This window comes from Mesoplodon mirus (genome assembly GCF_964341445.2).
Source record: "Mesoplodon mirus genome assembly, chromosome: 15".
In the NCBI taxonomy this organism is placed as follows: Eukaryota; Metazoa; Chordata; class Mammalia; order Artiodactyla; family Ziphiidae; genus Mesoplodon; species Mesoplodon mirus.
In genome coordinates, this window is record NC_138991.1 from 34,606,752 (window position 1) to 34,620,382 (window position 13,631).

The 13,631-nt window shown below is 56.3% G+C and overlaps 2 protein-coding genes and 1 long non-coding RNA gene across 3 annotated transcripts; 1 reads left to right on the top strand and 2 right to left on the bottom strand.

Annotated features, from left to right (window-relative positions):
- Nucleotides 1-2,514: 2,514 nt before the first annotated feature.
- CLDN15 (claudin 15) lies at nt 2,515-8,376 on the bottom strand. Its single transcript, XM_082643502.1, has 5 exons — nt 7,142-8,376; nt 4,262-4,426; nt 3,192-3,273; nt 2,993-3,109; nt 2,515-2,911 (listed from the first exon to the last, which is right to left on the bottom strand). The coding sequence occupies exons 1-5, from the start codon at nt 7,356-7,358 to the stop codon at nt 2,785-2,787; spliced, it is 708 nt and encodes a 235-aa protein (XP_082499628.1). The 5' UTR covers nt 7,359-8,376; the 3' UTR covers nt 2,515-2,784.
- On the top strand, nt 2,828-7,252 carry LOC309816248. Its single transcript, XR_014295987.1, has 4 exons — nt 2,828-3,084; nt 3,670-3,861; nt 3,994-4,117; nt 7,125-7,252. It is a non-coding gene; the product is annotated as an uncharacterized lncRNA (long non-coding RNA).
- A 1,027-nt stretch (nt 8,377-9,403) lies between the features above and the next one.
- On the bottom strand, nt 9,404-13,170 carry FIS1 (fission, mitochondrial 1). The gene is made up of 5 exons (XM_082644869.1): nt 13,018-13,170; nt 12,032-12,164; nt 10,595-10,671; nt 10,055-10,160; nt 9,404-9,717 (listed from the first exon to the last, which is right to left on the bottom strand). The coding sequence occupies exons 1-5, from the start codon at nt 13,060-13,062 to the stop codon at nt 9,620-9,622; spliced, it is 459 nt and encodes a 152-aa protein (XP_082500995.1). The 5' UTR covers nt 13,063-13,170; the 3' UTR covers nt 9,404-9,619.
- Nucleotides 13,171-13,631: the final 461 nt, after the last annotated feature.

Sequence of the window (13,631 nt, forward strand, 5' to 3'; positions counted from 1 at the left end):
TTCATTTGTGCCTTATTTTATATTCCTCATAGTTGGTAGATGCAAACTATTACATTTAGAATGGGTAAACAACAAGGTCCTAATGTATAGCACAGGGAACTATATTCAATATCCTGTGATAAACCATAATGGAAAAGGATATAAAGAATGTATATATGTGTATAACTGAGTCACTTTGCTATACAGCAGAGATTGACACAACATTGTAAATCAACTATACTTCAATTTTTAAAAAACTACAAAAAGTACATGTGTCGATAGCTCTTTATAGCCATGTGACCCTGGTGCAATGGACAAAGGAATCAAAATTTAACCCCATGATCATATTCAGGCACATAGTAAATGCTCGAATATGAAACTCGGCTCTGGTTCGTTTTCCTAAAAGGGGGGAAGGGACGAGAAGAGGCAGGTCAGCATCACGTGGCCCAGGGCTCCTGGTAGATTGTTACACTAAGGGCCTGCATGAAATACACTTGCCAGTGTCTACGCTCCTGGAGAGTCCCTTCCACGTAGACTTTGGACTTGGCCAGGGGACATCCGCAAATGGTACGAAAGCAGAGTATTGGTGGTGGAGGGGCAGGGATAGGCCACGGAACCCTTTATGTAGGGAGCAGCGCAAAAAGCATAAGTGTTTCTGGGTGGAGCCCAGTAGGAAGCCTTGATTCAAATGTGTGTCCAAGTGAGCAGTCCAGCTTGCTGAGAGAGCACGGTTGTATGGAGGAATAGTAAGAAATGGGGACAGAAAGGCAGGCTAGGGCCAGGCAGTGTGTCAAGGTATAACTGTCTTTTTTGTTTTGTTTTTTCTGAGGCACTGGGGAGCTGCCAGGGCAGGGCAATGAACAGGGCTCCAGTAGAGGAATGGGGACTGAGTCACAAAGATGGGATGAGAAGCTTACTTAGGGGAATTCTGTAATGAGTCCAGGCAAGAGAGGATGAGGGCCGGACCCAACACCAGGCGGTCAAGGGGGAGAACTAGGTGGATGTGGAAGAACTCTGTGGAAGGAGAATTGATAGGATTTGGCAGCCCACTGAGGGGACGTGGCGAAGAGGAAGTGAAGGGAGAAGCCAGAGATGACTGAGGATGTCAGTCTGTGAGACTCAGAGCTTGGCATGACAGGAACTGTGGCTCTGGGGGAAAGTGATGCATTTACCTAGCCTGGTGAAAACACACAGGGGGTGCATGACTTCTGAAGCTCTGGAGAGAGAACCCAGCTAGAATGCAGATGTGGGAGGTCCCTACAACCCAGGAGAAAGTTGGTGCAGGTGAGCAGATGGATGAAAGAGAAAGGGGAGGGGGCCAAGTTCAGAACCCAAGCCACCCCCAAGTGACTGGTCGCTGTATTCAGCACGGCAGGGGATAGGTGCCAGGACAGGGCCCTGGTCCCCCCTCCTTCCACTGGATGCCAGACTTCTTTCTCACGGCCTCAGTCTCCTGTCTCAAGTGGGTACTGACTGCTCTGTTCAGTACTCACTGGGCCTGTGCCAGGCATGCCCATGACCCCGTGCCACACCCGAGCTGGATACTGAGTCACACACACACCATCAACACGCAAGCCTCTCTGAACAGAACTCCAGTGCCTTTTCTGGAAGTTATTATTTTTTTAAATAAATTTATTTATTTATTTATTTATTTATTTATTTATTTATGGCTGTGTTGGGTCTTTGTTGCTGGGCACGGGCTTTCTCTAGTTGCGGCGAGTGGGGGCTACTCTTCATTGTGGTGTGCGGGCTTCTCATTGCGGTGGCTTCTCTTGTTGTGGAGCATGGGCTCTAGGCACGCGAGCTTCAGTAGTTGTGGCTCGTGGGCTGTAGAGCTCAGGCTTAGTAGTGGTGGCGCACAGGCTTAGCTGCTCCGCGGCATGTGGGATCTTCCCGGACCGTGGCTTGAACCCGTGTCCCCTGCATTGGCAGGTGGATTCTTAACTGCACCACCAGGGAAGTCCCTCTGGAAGTTATTGAACCATCCCCAGAAAACTGTACTTGCACCAGGTCTGGTTGATTTGACACAGTTTCAAAGGGCTTTTCAGTTTCTGATATCCACTCTCAGGCCCAGGTAAAGAAACTCTGCTCTAGACCAACTGTCTCCTTGTACAGCTGTGAGAAAGGTCCAGAGTAAAAGGAGTGATCTGTTATCAGTCTGGCCAGAGGGTAGCTATTCCGGTTCCTAGAGCTGGATATTCCTTATCTGCTCTTTGATGGCCCTTATTGGTTAGTTGTAACAGTGCCACACTCTAGAAATCACCTGCCACTCCTCTCCTCGTCTGCTGGATGGGACAGCCCAAAGGCGATGGAGAGGAGAACAGGTGACAGCCTGGGGTCCAGGAACTGAGGCGGCACCCAGGGTCCCTTGCTGGGCCAACTGCCTCATGACCCCTTCAACCCCTGAACAGTTCGCAATACAAATTTATTTATGCGAGTATTTATACAGACCACAAACACTCGGGGATGCCTCCGCCCCCTTAACGGCCCAGAACCCAGACTCAGAAGGTTAAGAGGGTTCCAGCCTCAGGGGCCAGAGGTGAGTTCTCAGGAAGCAGCTTCTTGGCCTGAGAGGATCCAGGGGGCCAGACGAAAGAGGCGTGACCAGGGCGGAGCTCCGACGGGGAAGGCGGGGCCTGAGGTCAGAGCTGGGCGCGGCTTCCGGGCACGGGGCGGAGCCTGAAGCGTGGTTTGGCCCTGAGCTTGTTACCGCGAGTAGGGGCCTGCGCCTGCAGCCCCGGGTTTACGGGCACCCCTCTCCACTGGGGGTAGTGGAAAGGGAATGGGGTCCACAGGCCAGGCCACCTACACGTAAGCGTTTTTCCCGTACTTGCCAAAGCTGCTGTCGCCTTCTTCATCCGAGGCCGAGGTGGGCAGGCGGGCAGCGAGGCTTTTGGCGGGCATTGCCGGGGCCTTGTACGGAAGCCGGATGCTGGCAGGGGAGAGAACCTGGGTCAGAGGGAGATGCGGCCCTCGCCCCGCGCCCCGCCCCTCGCGGCACGCCCTCCCTTACCTGGCGCCGTGGTCCTCGTCCCGATAGCCGCAGCAGTTGGAGAAGAGGCAGATGCCACCCAGGATGGCGAGCAGGGAGGCGCTCCAGCCCAGGTAGAGGGCGGGGCCCAGCTCGTACCTGGGGACAAGAACGATGAGCAGGTGGTGCTAGCTCAGGGTGGGGCAGAGGCCCACCCACTGGGTGGGGCTCCCACACTCACTTGGTTCCGGGGTACAAGGGGTCGAAGAAGTCCCGGGTGATGTTGAAGGCGTACCAGGAGATGGCCACAATCCCACAGACACCTGGGGGAGGGAGAGGAGAACCGCACTAGGCCCTGCGGAGGAAGGGCGGCCCAGAGAGCAGGACGTGGGCATCAAGTCCAAGAGCAAGTTTCACTGGATCCCTTTCGCTTCCCCTCTCCAGCTCATGACTCTTGTTTCCTACGTCAACTGCAGGCTGCTCGATCCAGCCCCCAGGACCCTACCGCAGCCCACCTCTCCTGTCTGTCTTCACTCTGCTCCTCAGCCCCTCTTCCCCCTGTTTATCCCCGACCTGCCCTGGCATTCCTACCTCTAGCGCCTGGACCACAGTTTCCTCGCTGGGAATCTGCTCATCCAAGTCCTACCCATCCTCAAAAGCCCAAGCAGTCTTCCCCATCATCCTTGCCTGCTCTGACTCCCCTTTCCTTGGCCTCCTAGAGCCCTCAGCGCTGTGCCAGGTCTTCACCACTCGGTGCATGAAGGCCTGAAGCCAGCCGGGCCCCCGGACTACAGGTCCAGCCTGGCCGCCCCCTGGGGCTTGTCTTCCAGCAAGCCACCTGGCCTTTCTGAGCCTGTTTCCACATCTGGAGAACAGGACAAGACCTGCCCTGCCAACAGGCTTTTTGTGAGGTGATGCGTGCAGAAATGTTTTGCAAATTGAAAAGGGGTGGTGAGTCACATGGTACTGTTATTGTGTACAGTGTGTGTGTGTGTGTGTGTCTGTGTGTGTGCACATGTCCTAACTCTGGGCTTCCCATCCAGGCTGTAAGCTCTGGAAGGCAGAAACTCTCACCTTTGGAGTCCCTCCCACACCTCACTCCTGCCTGGCTCCTAGTGCGGGCTCAAGAAATATTGCTGATGGACTGATTTGTAACCAAGGGATCTGGTGAGTATGGGTGAGAGTGGGGTGAGCAGGGAGAGAGGGCAGGTGTCAATGCAAAGGGGAAGGTGAGGCAACCCTGCAGTCTGGGCCTCGGGCCACCCCACCCCCACCACGGCACAGCATCCCCCAATAACTTGCCCCAATTACCAGCCATTATGTGTAGGGCCCCTGCGGTGGCCGCCAGCTTGGCTTTCCTGGAGGGCTCCAGACCTCCAATGTTCGTGCAGCGCAGCCCCACCATGCCTAGAGAGAGGCCCAGGAAGCCCAGGAGGATGGCGGTGATCATGAGCGCCCGGCAGGCCTGGATGTACCCTAGGGAGGTGGGAGGCAGCCATGGGTCCCGGAGCCGGCCCCTTCCCCTCCATCTGCTCTCCCGGCTACGACAGTCAGCCCCTTATACAACCTGCTCAGGTCTCAGTCCCTAAAAGCCCTCAAGTCCTCTCCCTGTCCTTCAGGCCCCATCCAGCCTAAGGGGTCAGGCTGAGGGGTCACACCCCCCTCCATCCCAGGAGCTCACCTCGGTGCCAACGAGGCTCAGCGCCGCCTGACCCTCCCGCCTGCGCAGGCGCACTTCGCCTCTACCTCCGTTACAGGGCTTCTCCTCGGAGCCACTGACACTTGGCCGGATAATGCTTTGTTCTGGGGGACATTCTCTGCATTGTAGGATGTTTAGCAGCATCCTTGGCCTCTGCCCACTAGACGTCAGTAGCAGTCCCCCCAAACAGGACAATCAAAACGTTTAGACATCGTCAAAAAATCACCCCTGGTTGAGAACCGCCGTGCTCTGCTGGGTATTACAGACACTGCACCCAAGCACCCGCTCCCTTTCCCCACATCTACTAGGTCCCATTTACTGCCTAGCGCAGTGCCTGACATCCTGAACTGAGCCTCTTCCTGGAGTGACCGATAGGGGGCAGCAGTGGCCTATGGGTCACTGGGTAAAGGGCAGCTTCTTATCTGGAACGTGGGATACCTGGGCCTAGGACCAATCCAGGTCAGTCTAGCTCATATGCTTTCGGTGCCTGTTTCCCCTTTCTCAAACTCCCTTTCTGGCCCCCCTTCCTCCTTCTCTGTCTTTGATAGTTGCCAAGCACTCCCAAGGACCTTGCACCCTTTTACCAGGTGGGGCAGTGCCACCTGTGTTGAAGGGGAAAGGCTGGGTCCCTGCCAGGAGGATGTGAAGCGGCCCAGAGTTGGTGGGCAGGGAAGACCGACCAAGTTCTCTGGGAGCATTCTCTTATTCCCAGCCACTCCTTCCGGAGTTCCCACCCTCTCCCCATCCAGCCATCCAGCCATCCCCACCTGGGGCAGACCAGCTCCGGATCCTCAGGTAGCTCTCGTAGACAAAGAGAGATTATTGAAGGGCCCATAAGAGCATGGGCTGGGTGGCTGCGAGGTGGATAATTGATAGGAACCTTCCCAGGACCAGAACCAGCCTGGGAAGGAAGTATCAGCTGGCTCGTGATACACACGAGTCTGGATTCCAGCCCCCTACCACCTGCGTGGCTCTGGGCAGGCCACCTTGCAGTTTTCCAGCTTCTGGAAGATGAGGTTACTAACACCGCCAACAGCGGGGCTGTTATCAGCACTGAAATGGTGCATGTGAAGCATGCAGCACAATGCCTGGAACCTCAACCTGGGCAGCTGCGCTCTCTGCTCTCCCCCTCAGCACGCCCTCGCACCCCCGTCTTTCATTGTCTTTCGTGCACACTCACGAGAGGTTTCAAGCAGCAGTCCAAGTTGGGGCCCCTCCTTACACCATGGTGTGGTTGCGGGGTAAGTCAGAAGGGGGTGGCCAGGGCTGCTGAGTGGCTGCCGCCAATGTCCGTTCTGGCCACCCAGCATTCTGGGTGTCTGGCCCAGACTGTACTCAACTTTTACAGAGGGCTTTTTTCGGGGGGGCAGCATCCTGGATGGGATGAGAGCATGAAGCCCCTGCAGCTGCCTCAGGAGATTCTGGGAATAGTGGGGGCACGAGAGACCCACCTGGACTCCCTAATGGCTCAGAGCATCTTTGACATACACGGGGGCGATTTCATGGCATGCTGACCTCGGCTCTTTCCCCTACCCCCTGGCCCCTGCAGCAGGGGGCCTGGAAAAGCATGACGGCTCCGTGAGCACCCAGTGAGGGCATGGGAGCTGCACTGCATAGGGTTTCTTGTCATCCCCTCTTGGCCTGGCGAGGGGCCGACTGAAGGACTCTCCTGGGGAATAATGGGGGTGCTACTCATAGGTGAGCAGGGAGCAGGACGATGCTTCAGCCACCAGGGAGAAACTTTCTGGGCCAAAAGAGCTGTAGGCTCCAGCCCGCCAAGAACCTCAAAAAAGTACGTTGACCCGAGAACCCCAAACACATACACACACACACCCCTGCTTACAGTGGACACTGAGATGTGCAAGAGGACTCCCTTTAAAACAGTCCTTTGGGACTCACCATAGTGGTGAAACCAGTGCCCCAGTGGAAGCATGGCGAAGCTACTGAGACTTTTAAGTATCTCAACCCCCAAGAATCCAAGATGAGGTTTCCTCTTCATCCCACGAGCCCCAGCACTCCCACCCTGAAACTAAAATGCTGAATTTGATTGAGCGAATATAGATGCTCACGTCACATTAACATTTTGCACATTTTATCTCATATAATCCTCACGACCACCTGGTGAACCAGTGCTATTATGACCGTAATCTTACAGATGGGTCAAATGCAGCTCATTTTGTCACCTGCCCGGGGCACAGAGCTAGTCAAAGGTAGGTGCTGAAGCCGGCACTCTGGCCCCAGTGCCTGTACTTGTAGCCACAAGGACAGAGGGTCAAGTCAGAGCAGGGTGCCACGTGTGGTGAGGCCTCCACCGCAGTTCCAGAGGGCTGCCCCCAGCACTCCCGGCTTCAGAAACCCAGGTCTCCCAGCTGGATTGGGCCTCCCATATCTGTATGGTGCCCAAGGTCAGACCACAGGCAGCACCCACCCTTGCCGGGGTCTCTCCAACCTCCCGCCTCCCTCTGCTCCCCTCAGCTCTCCCCACCCCGTACCAGAGAGGGCCAGCATGGACGGGAACTCCCAGCAGTTGTAGACTCCAAGGGAGTCGGTGGCACAGCTATACCAGAGGTTCTCGAAGACGGTGCTGGTGGTGATGACGTTCCCGTGCACGGTGGACACTCGCCAGCTGCTGTGTGTCAGGGTCACCCCTAGCATCAGCAGCCCCAGGGCTGAGATGAAGAAGCCGAAGATCTCCACAGCCACCGACATGGTGGGACACAGGCCCCGAGGGGAGACTGGGGCCCCAGAGGAGGGGAGGGGCTGAGCCCCAGGGGAACTTGAAGGGGCTTTGGCTAAGGAGGGCGGTTAAGGCAGGCTGGGGAGAGAGAGGGAGGCAGGCTGCAGCCTCTGCCTCTTTCTTGGCCCAGGTCTGTCTCTGGTTGGTCTCTTCCCTCTCTCCGGGTCTCTCCGCTTCCCTGCAGGTCGGTCAGAGGAGTGAGACAAGCGTGCACGGCAGCTGTTGAAGAGGCGATGGGTGGAATAAACGAAACGGGCCAAAAGTCCACCCCCTCCCCGCCAGTCTCTGGGCTGCCCTGGGCTCCCCGCCCCGTGAGGGTGTGGGGAGAGGACTTACCAGGGAGGAACTAACGGATGCCGCCAAGGAAGGGCTCCCACGGGAGGCACTGGGAACCGAGGGGAAGCATCCGCCTCTGACTCAGCTTTAATCGGGGGCCAGAGAATGGAGTAAGAGGGACAAGAGACAGAGATGGAGACTGACCCCAGACAGGTCCCCTGCACCTTTCAGTGGGGAAGGACCAAGGGAGCGGAGCCACCCTCTCTGAATGTTGATGAGAACAATTCAAGAAACTCAAAGAGCTAGGGGTTGAGGCATTGAGTCTCCAAGGAAGATGAAGGTTGAAAAAGGGAATGGGGAATCTGGGAGAAACCCATGGCTCTGGAATCCAACCAACCTGGATTCAAACCAGGTCCCATCACTTACCAAAGGGATGTGGGCATGAAGTTTGAGCCCCTTGAGCTTGTTTCCGGTTCTGTGAACTAGAACTACCACTCCTCACTTCATGAGAATTGTGACTACAGATCAAAGCTCCCTGCAAGTATGAATTGCTCAATACTTGGTGAATGCCCTGGGTCTGGACGCCCAAGGGCCAGGGTGAGGCCAAAGGAGGTTGCTTTCCCCCAAACTTCAACTTCCTGAACTTGAATTTCCCCCCTTGTTGGGATGATCTTTGACTCTCGGCAAAAAGCTTGAGCTTGCTGCTAAGGGGCCTCAAGGGGAATAAATCACAAGCCCAGGATATGATCCTCTGATAAACTAAGAAGCAAAGAGTTATCAGAACTGTCACCAGCTCTATTAATTATGAGAGATTAGAAACTTCTGGGTTTGCCCCACCCCAAACTGAAGCTGAGCACCTGTCCCGGCACAGACGGTCTCAGTTCCCGCCCCAAGGCCACGGCTGGGGCAGCTCTGGTTCTCTTCTGGCAGGTGAGGCTGGGGCTCAGTCCAAGGGGCCCGTCCTACACCCAGGCGGTCACATGGGCATCACTGCGCTGAGGTGGTCCCCCATCCCCTCCTCGCTGTGTCAGGCTCCTCTGTGCTCCCCCAGGCGCCTCTGCCCCAATCCCCCCCCAAGCTGGGCTGAGGAACGAGAAGTATGCAGTGAAGTAAGGCAGGCCCACGCTGAGCCTGGCACGGGCCGGGTGTTGGGCAAAGCAGGCTGTGTGGGGACTGGGTCCCGACCTTTCTTCTGCAACTGGGATGTCCTGGGTTCCTGACCTCTCCCAAGACCTCTGCCAACTCCATGCCAAATGCCCATTTCCTTCCCCCCACTAGTGGCCCCCCTCCCCTAAGGAGTGGGATGCGGGGGAGGAAGGGGAGGGCGCAGGAAGACAAAGGGAGGGAAGGGTGGAGGTTTTGGAGGAAACTGAGTGGGGCCCCCCCTGGTGTGGAAAACTCCACACGCTGAGAGGCAGCTGAGTGGGTCAGAGGAGATGGGAGACGTCAATTCTTGCCTGTCCCTCCAGCTCTGCCCTTTCCGCCTCTGGTCACTGCTTTTTCTCAGGATTCTACGGCCGTGCAAAGGGCACGTCCCTATGCTGCCTGCCACTGCTCAAGGACGTGGCTGGGCTGGTGGGGGAGGAAGGAAGGGTGTAGGGTCTGAGCAGCTCAGCGGACAAAGGAGAACCCCACAGCCTGGGGGGCAGAAGTAGGAGGGCACAGAGCAGGGAAGGCCCATGCACGACCCCCACCCCTGGGCCCAACAGAACCTGCCCCTTCCTCAACATAGACACAGAGGTTCCCAAGCCAAAGCCCAATTTTATTTACACTCATCCCAAAACACATGATTTGGGGCTAGGGGACAGGTCTCAGGGGAGAGGAGGTTGAAGGTCACAGAGGACAGTGACAGGTGCAGAAGAAGAAAGGGACGGTGAGGACGGGTGGGCCTCTCTTCCAGTGTCCTCCATGGGCTCCACGTGTCTGTCCCCAGGCAGAGGCAGAGATGCCGTCTCGTTCAGGATTTGGACTTGGATACAGCAAGTCCGATGAGTCCAGCCAGTCCCGCCACGCCCAGGGCCATGCCTCCAACAATGGCCATGCCCACTAGACCATCTGGGGAGAGGAAAAGGGAGACCGTCATGAGTCCAAAACCCTAGTCCCTGCAGGGACCTTGGCCACCATCTTGCTGCCCGCTGCTCCTCAACAGAGGATGTGCCTCTTTATCTGGAGTCACAGGGTGAGGGACCCCTGAGGGATGGAGAAAGAAGGGGGTTTGGGGAGGAACTGCTTGGAGGGCACCATCTGAAGAGAGACCAGAGGGCCCAGGCACGAGGGAAGGAGGAGGACTTAACAGAGTTGAGAGGGACCTGGGGATGCTGGGGGCCAGGGAGACACAAGGGTGGAGAGTGGACGGAGACGCAGGGAGAAGGGCAGACAGGACGGCCTTCACCTTTCTTCATGGCCTTGTCAATGAGCTGTTCCAGTTCCTGGGCCTGGGTGTTCTGCGGCTCTGTCTGCAGCAGCCCTCGCACATACTTTAGGGCTTTTTCATATTCCTACACTCAGGGAGAATGACACACCCCCTCAGAATTCTATCCCTCCTCCTACCCATCAGAAGGGCCTTCCCTCCACGGGCCCCAGGGCTCTTCCCTCCACCTCCACCCCCTCCCTCCCTCCAGCCCGACCCAGTGGAGCAGAGTCCACAAACCACCCCAACTGTGTGGGGTTGATAAGCCGAGGGAGATAACAGCCCAAGGCTCGGGGCTGCACCCCACTGCTGATGTCACACTGCTCCCCACACCCTCAGCACCTGGATCCTCTGTCTCTCACCTTCCCTCAGCGTCCTGCTATCACCCTGCACCTCGGTACCCAACACCACCCCCTGCCTACCGCCCTCTTCAGCCTTCCAGAGGGCCTGGGCTCTGTGATGGAGGAGAGAGACGCGAGGGAGCTTGGCCACCAGGCGGGGTGGAGGGGCTCCCCGCCTTACCTTGAGCCGGTAGTTCCCCACAGCCAGGTAGAAGACATAATCCCGCTGCTCCTCTTTGCTCCCTTTGGGCAGCAGCTCTAGGGAGGGGGGGGAGGGAAGAGGGTAAAAACCCCTTCTCTCCCTTCCCAGTGCCTGTGTCCCAGAGACCCCCTCCACTCCCTGAATACCTATAAGATCCTGGGAGAAAGTCACTGTCCTGAGCCTCCATTTCGGCTCCGGTCACTCCGGGTTTCCCAGCCAGAGCTCTGGGGCAGCATGAACCCCAGCTGCCCCAATGCCCCAGTGATCCACACCCCGGTATCAACACTACAGTCAACTTTGGTTCATCCAAGTGAACTGAAAGGAAATCAAGGCACCGGAGAAGCCAAAAGGCATCTCTACTCAGCTGTGGCATCTGCTGTGTATTTTAACTACAGCAGCTTGCTGACCAGAATAGTGTTCAAAATCAGTTTGCACTCTTTTCCCCTTTAAAAAAACAGCTCCAAACTCACCTTCAGTTACCCCTCCCTGAAAAACCCCACCTGACTTTCTTAGTTCAGTGACTTCCCAGAGGCTCATGTGTTCAGTTGCACTCTGCATTCGAATTTGCTGCTAAGTGGTTTTGCAGGTGTTTACACATCTTCCCAAGTGTCTGTACTGCCTCCTCAACTAGACTGGCAATGTTTAGAGACCAATTCTACAGCTGTGCCCTGCTGTAGAGGAAACCTGAGAAATAGACAAATGGAGGCAGAGATGATTTGCACTAAGGAAGAGTCTTACTTTTATGGATTTACAACAGGCATCCTTGGCTAGTACAGTGATTGCTTATACACCATTACTTAACCAAGAGAAAGGGGGTACAGAGAAATTTAAAGGTCAAGTATTGTGGCCTCTGAAAAATGGTGACCCATCCAAAACCAGCAGGAAATAGGATTCTGAACAAAAAAGCACCATGTGCTCACAGGTTTTGGGAACCATTTTCTGTACTTCTTCCACACCCACCCCCCCAAAAGGTTTTCAACAACAGCTGCTAAATAAGCAACACGGTGGGGGTGGGGGGCAAAGAGCATGGGAATGGGACACACAAGCAGGAGCTTCTAGTCCCAATTCAGCCAAAAATCAACCAGCTGTGTGACCTGAGACAAGTCACTTTCCTTATGTCTAGACTACCAGATCACCAAAGTTCTGTGGGGACTGACATGCTATGACTCTGTCTGGCAAAACAACCATCGATGAGGTGGCAAGTAGCCAAAAGCACAGTGGGAGAAGTCAGGCTAAGTATAGCCCTTATTTTGCAGTGTGTTTACTGGTAAATAACTGTGAGGTGACTGCACTATGAGGTCCCATGTTGAAAAAGGATCCGCGAACTTGAGATGGACGGAGTGAGCCAGGCCAACGGTGGTTGAGGACGATGGCAGTTGGGAAGGGGAGAGCTGGGGAGCCAGCCTAGCACCTCACCCTCCAGCAGAGCAAGGCCTTTACGGATGTCATCGTTGTATTTGCTTCGCACCAGGCACCAGGCATATTCAAACTGCGTGCTCTTGGACACTGAGCCTGCTGCCGTCTCAGACTGAAATTTCCTTTCAAACTTCTGCCATAGGAGAGGAGAGGAGTCATTTAGAGGTGAAGGGGGCAAGCCATACTGTAGCAGGACCTGGGTGTCCCTTTCCCCGTTACTCTGCATCTTCCCCTCTGCCACATTTCCCTTTTGGGTCTTGGGGTCCGGTACCCCAGGTTCTGCCACCTCCATCGCTGGGACCCAGGCTTTCTGCTTCTTAGTGGCGGGCTGTCTTGGCCCCCCCTCTGCTTCCCTCCCCCTAGTGGTACCGACTGGAGATGCCACCTGCTGGCGGCTCCAGGCACCGCGCCCGGAGCAGCTGACCCCGAGAGGCTGAACAGTAAACACGCTGTCAGAACTGCTCAACAACAGCCCACGCGGTCCCTCGTCGGAGACTGCTTCTCCCATCCCCACCCTGCCGGTCTGGACCCTTTCTTATCTGAAAAACGGGAATAAAAATAGTGCCTACCTCCTACTAGAGCTACAAAGATTGAGATCTCCCCTGAAAGGTACTTAGCACCGTGCCGGATTGTGACTAATATATGAAAGTTTAAGGTGGTCACTGTGTTCCCCTTGCCACTGAAGGAGCACTCAAAATCGGGTGCCCTCACCCTGACCTCCTAGCTCCTGCATGCACTCAACACCCGTCAAACTCCAGGCCCCCAAGCTGAGGCGTGGTGGCGCAGGAAACTACATCTCCCATTAGCCTGTGGGGCAAAGTGGAACCTCTAGGCAGGAGCCGGGCGCTGCAGGGGCTGCCGGGAGCCGTAGTTCGACTTCCCTAGGTAAAGCTGATGCTGGGAAGAGGGTTTGGCCCCTACCCGGGCTCTCCTCAGGGCCCGCCCTTCCGAATCTTCCTTTTCCCTCCCTCAAGGCCGGGCCTCACCAGTAGGTCCTCCACAGACACCAACTCGTTCAGCACGGCCTCCATGGCCGCCGGCCCCGCAATGCTCACAACTCAGACGCTACAGTGCCACCTTCTCCATGGCCCACTGACCGGGGCGGAGAGTCACTTCCGGCGTCCGGCGGAAGCGGGATCGCCCTCTGCTGCGCAGAGCCAATCGCTTCACGTAGCCGCCGTGAGCCTGCCCCCACCCCGTCTCCCCCGCCGCCGCCGCGAAGCAGCGGGGATCACTGATGCGCATGCTCCAACAAGTCCTTCTCGTTTTCCCACGGCTCGCAGGCTGCACACGGTGCCAGACCTGTCCTCAAGCCCGTCTTCATCTTCCTGGGTACCCTGCGTGTGCCTCCGTGTACGGAGGCTGCCTCACTAAACTCTGAGACTATGTCTTGGTGGTTAGCCCCCAGGCTGAAAACAGCGGAAAGAGAAGGTGGGGAACTGGGCATGAATCACATAATTTTAGGGACCAATGTAACCCTCCCTCGCTCCCCCCACCACCAGTTCTCCCCTCCCAGATAGCTAGGACCCTAGACGCTACGTGATTTTTCAGTGCCTGCAAGAAAATCATAACTGGTACCAGGGTTTCCAGGGCCCCGGCG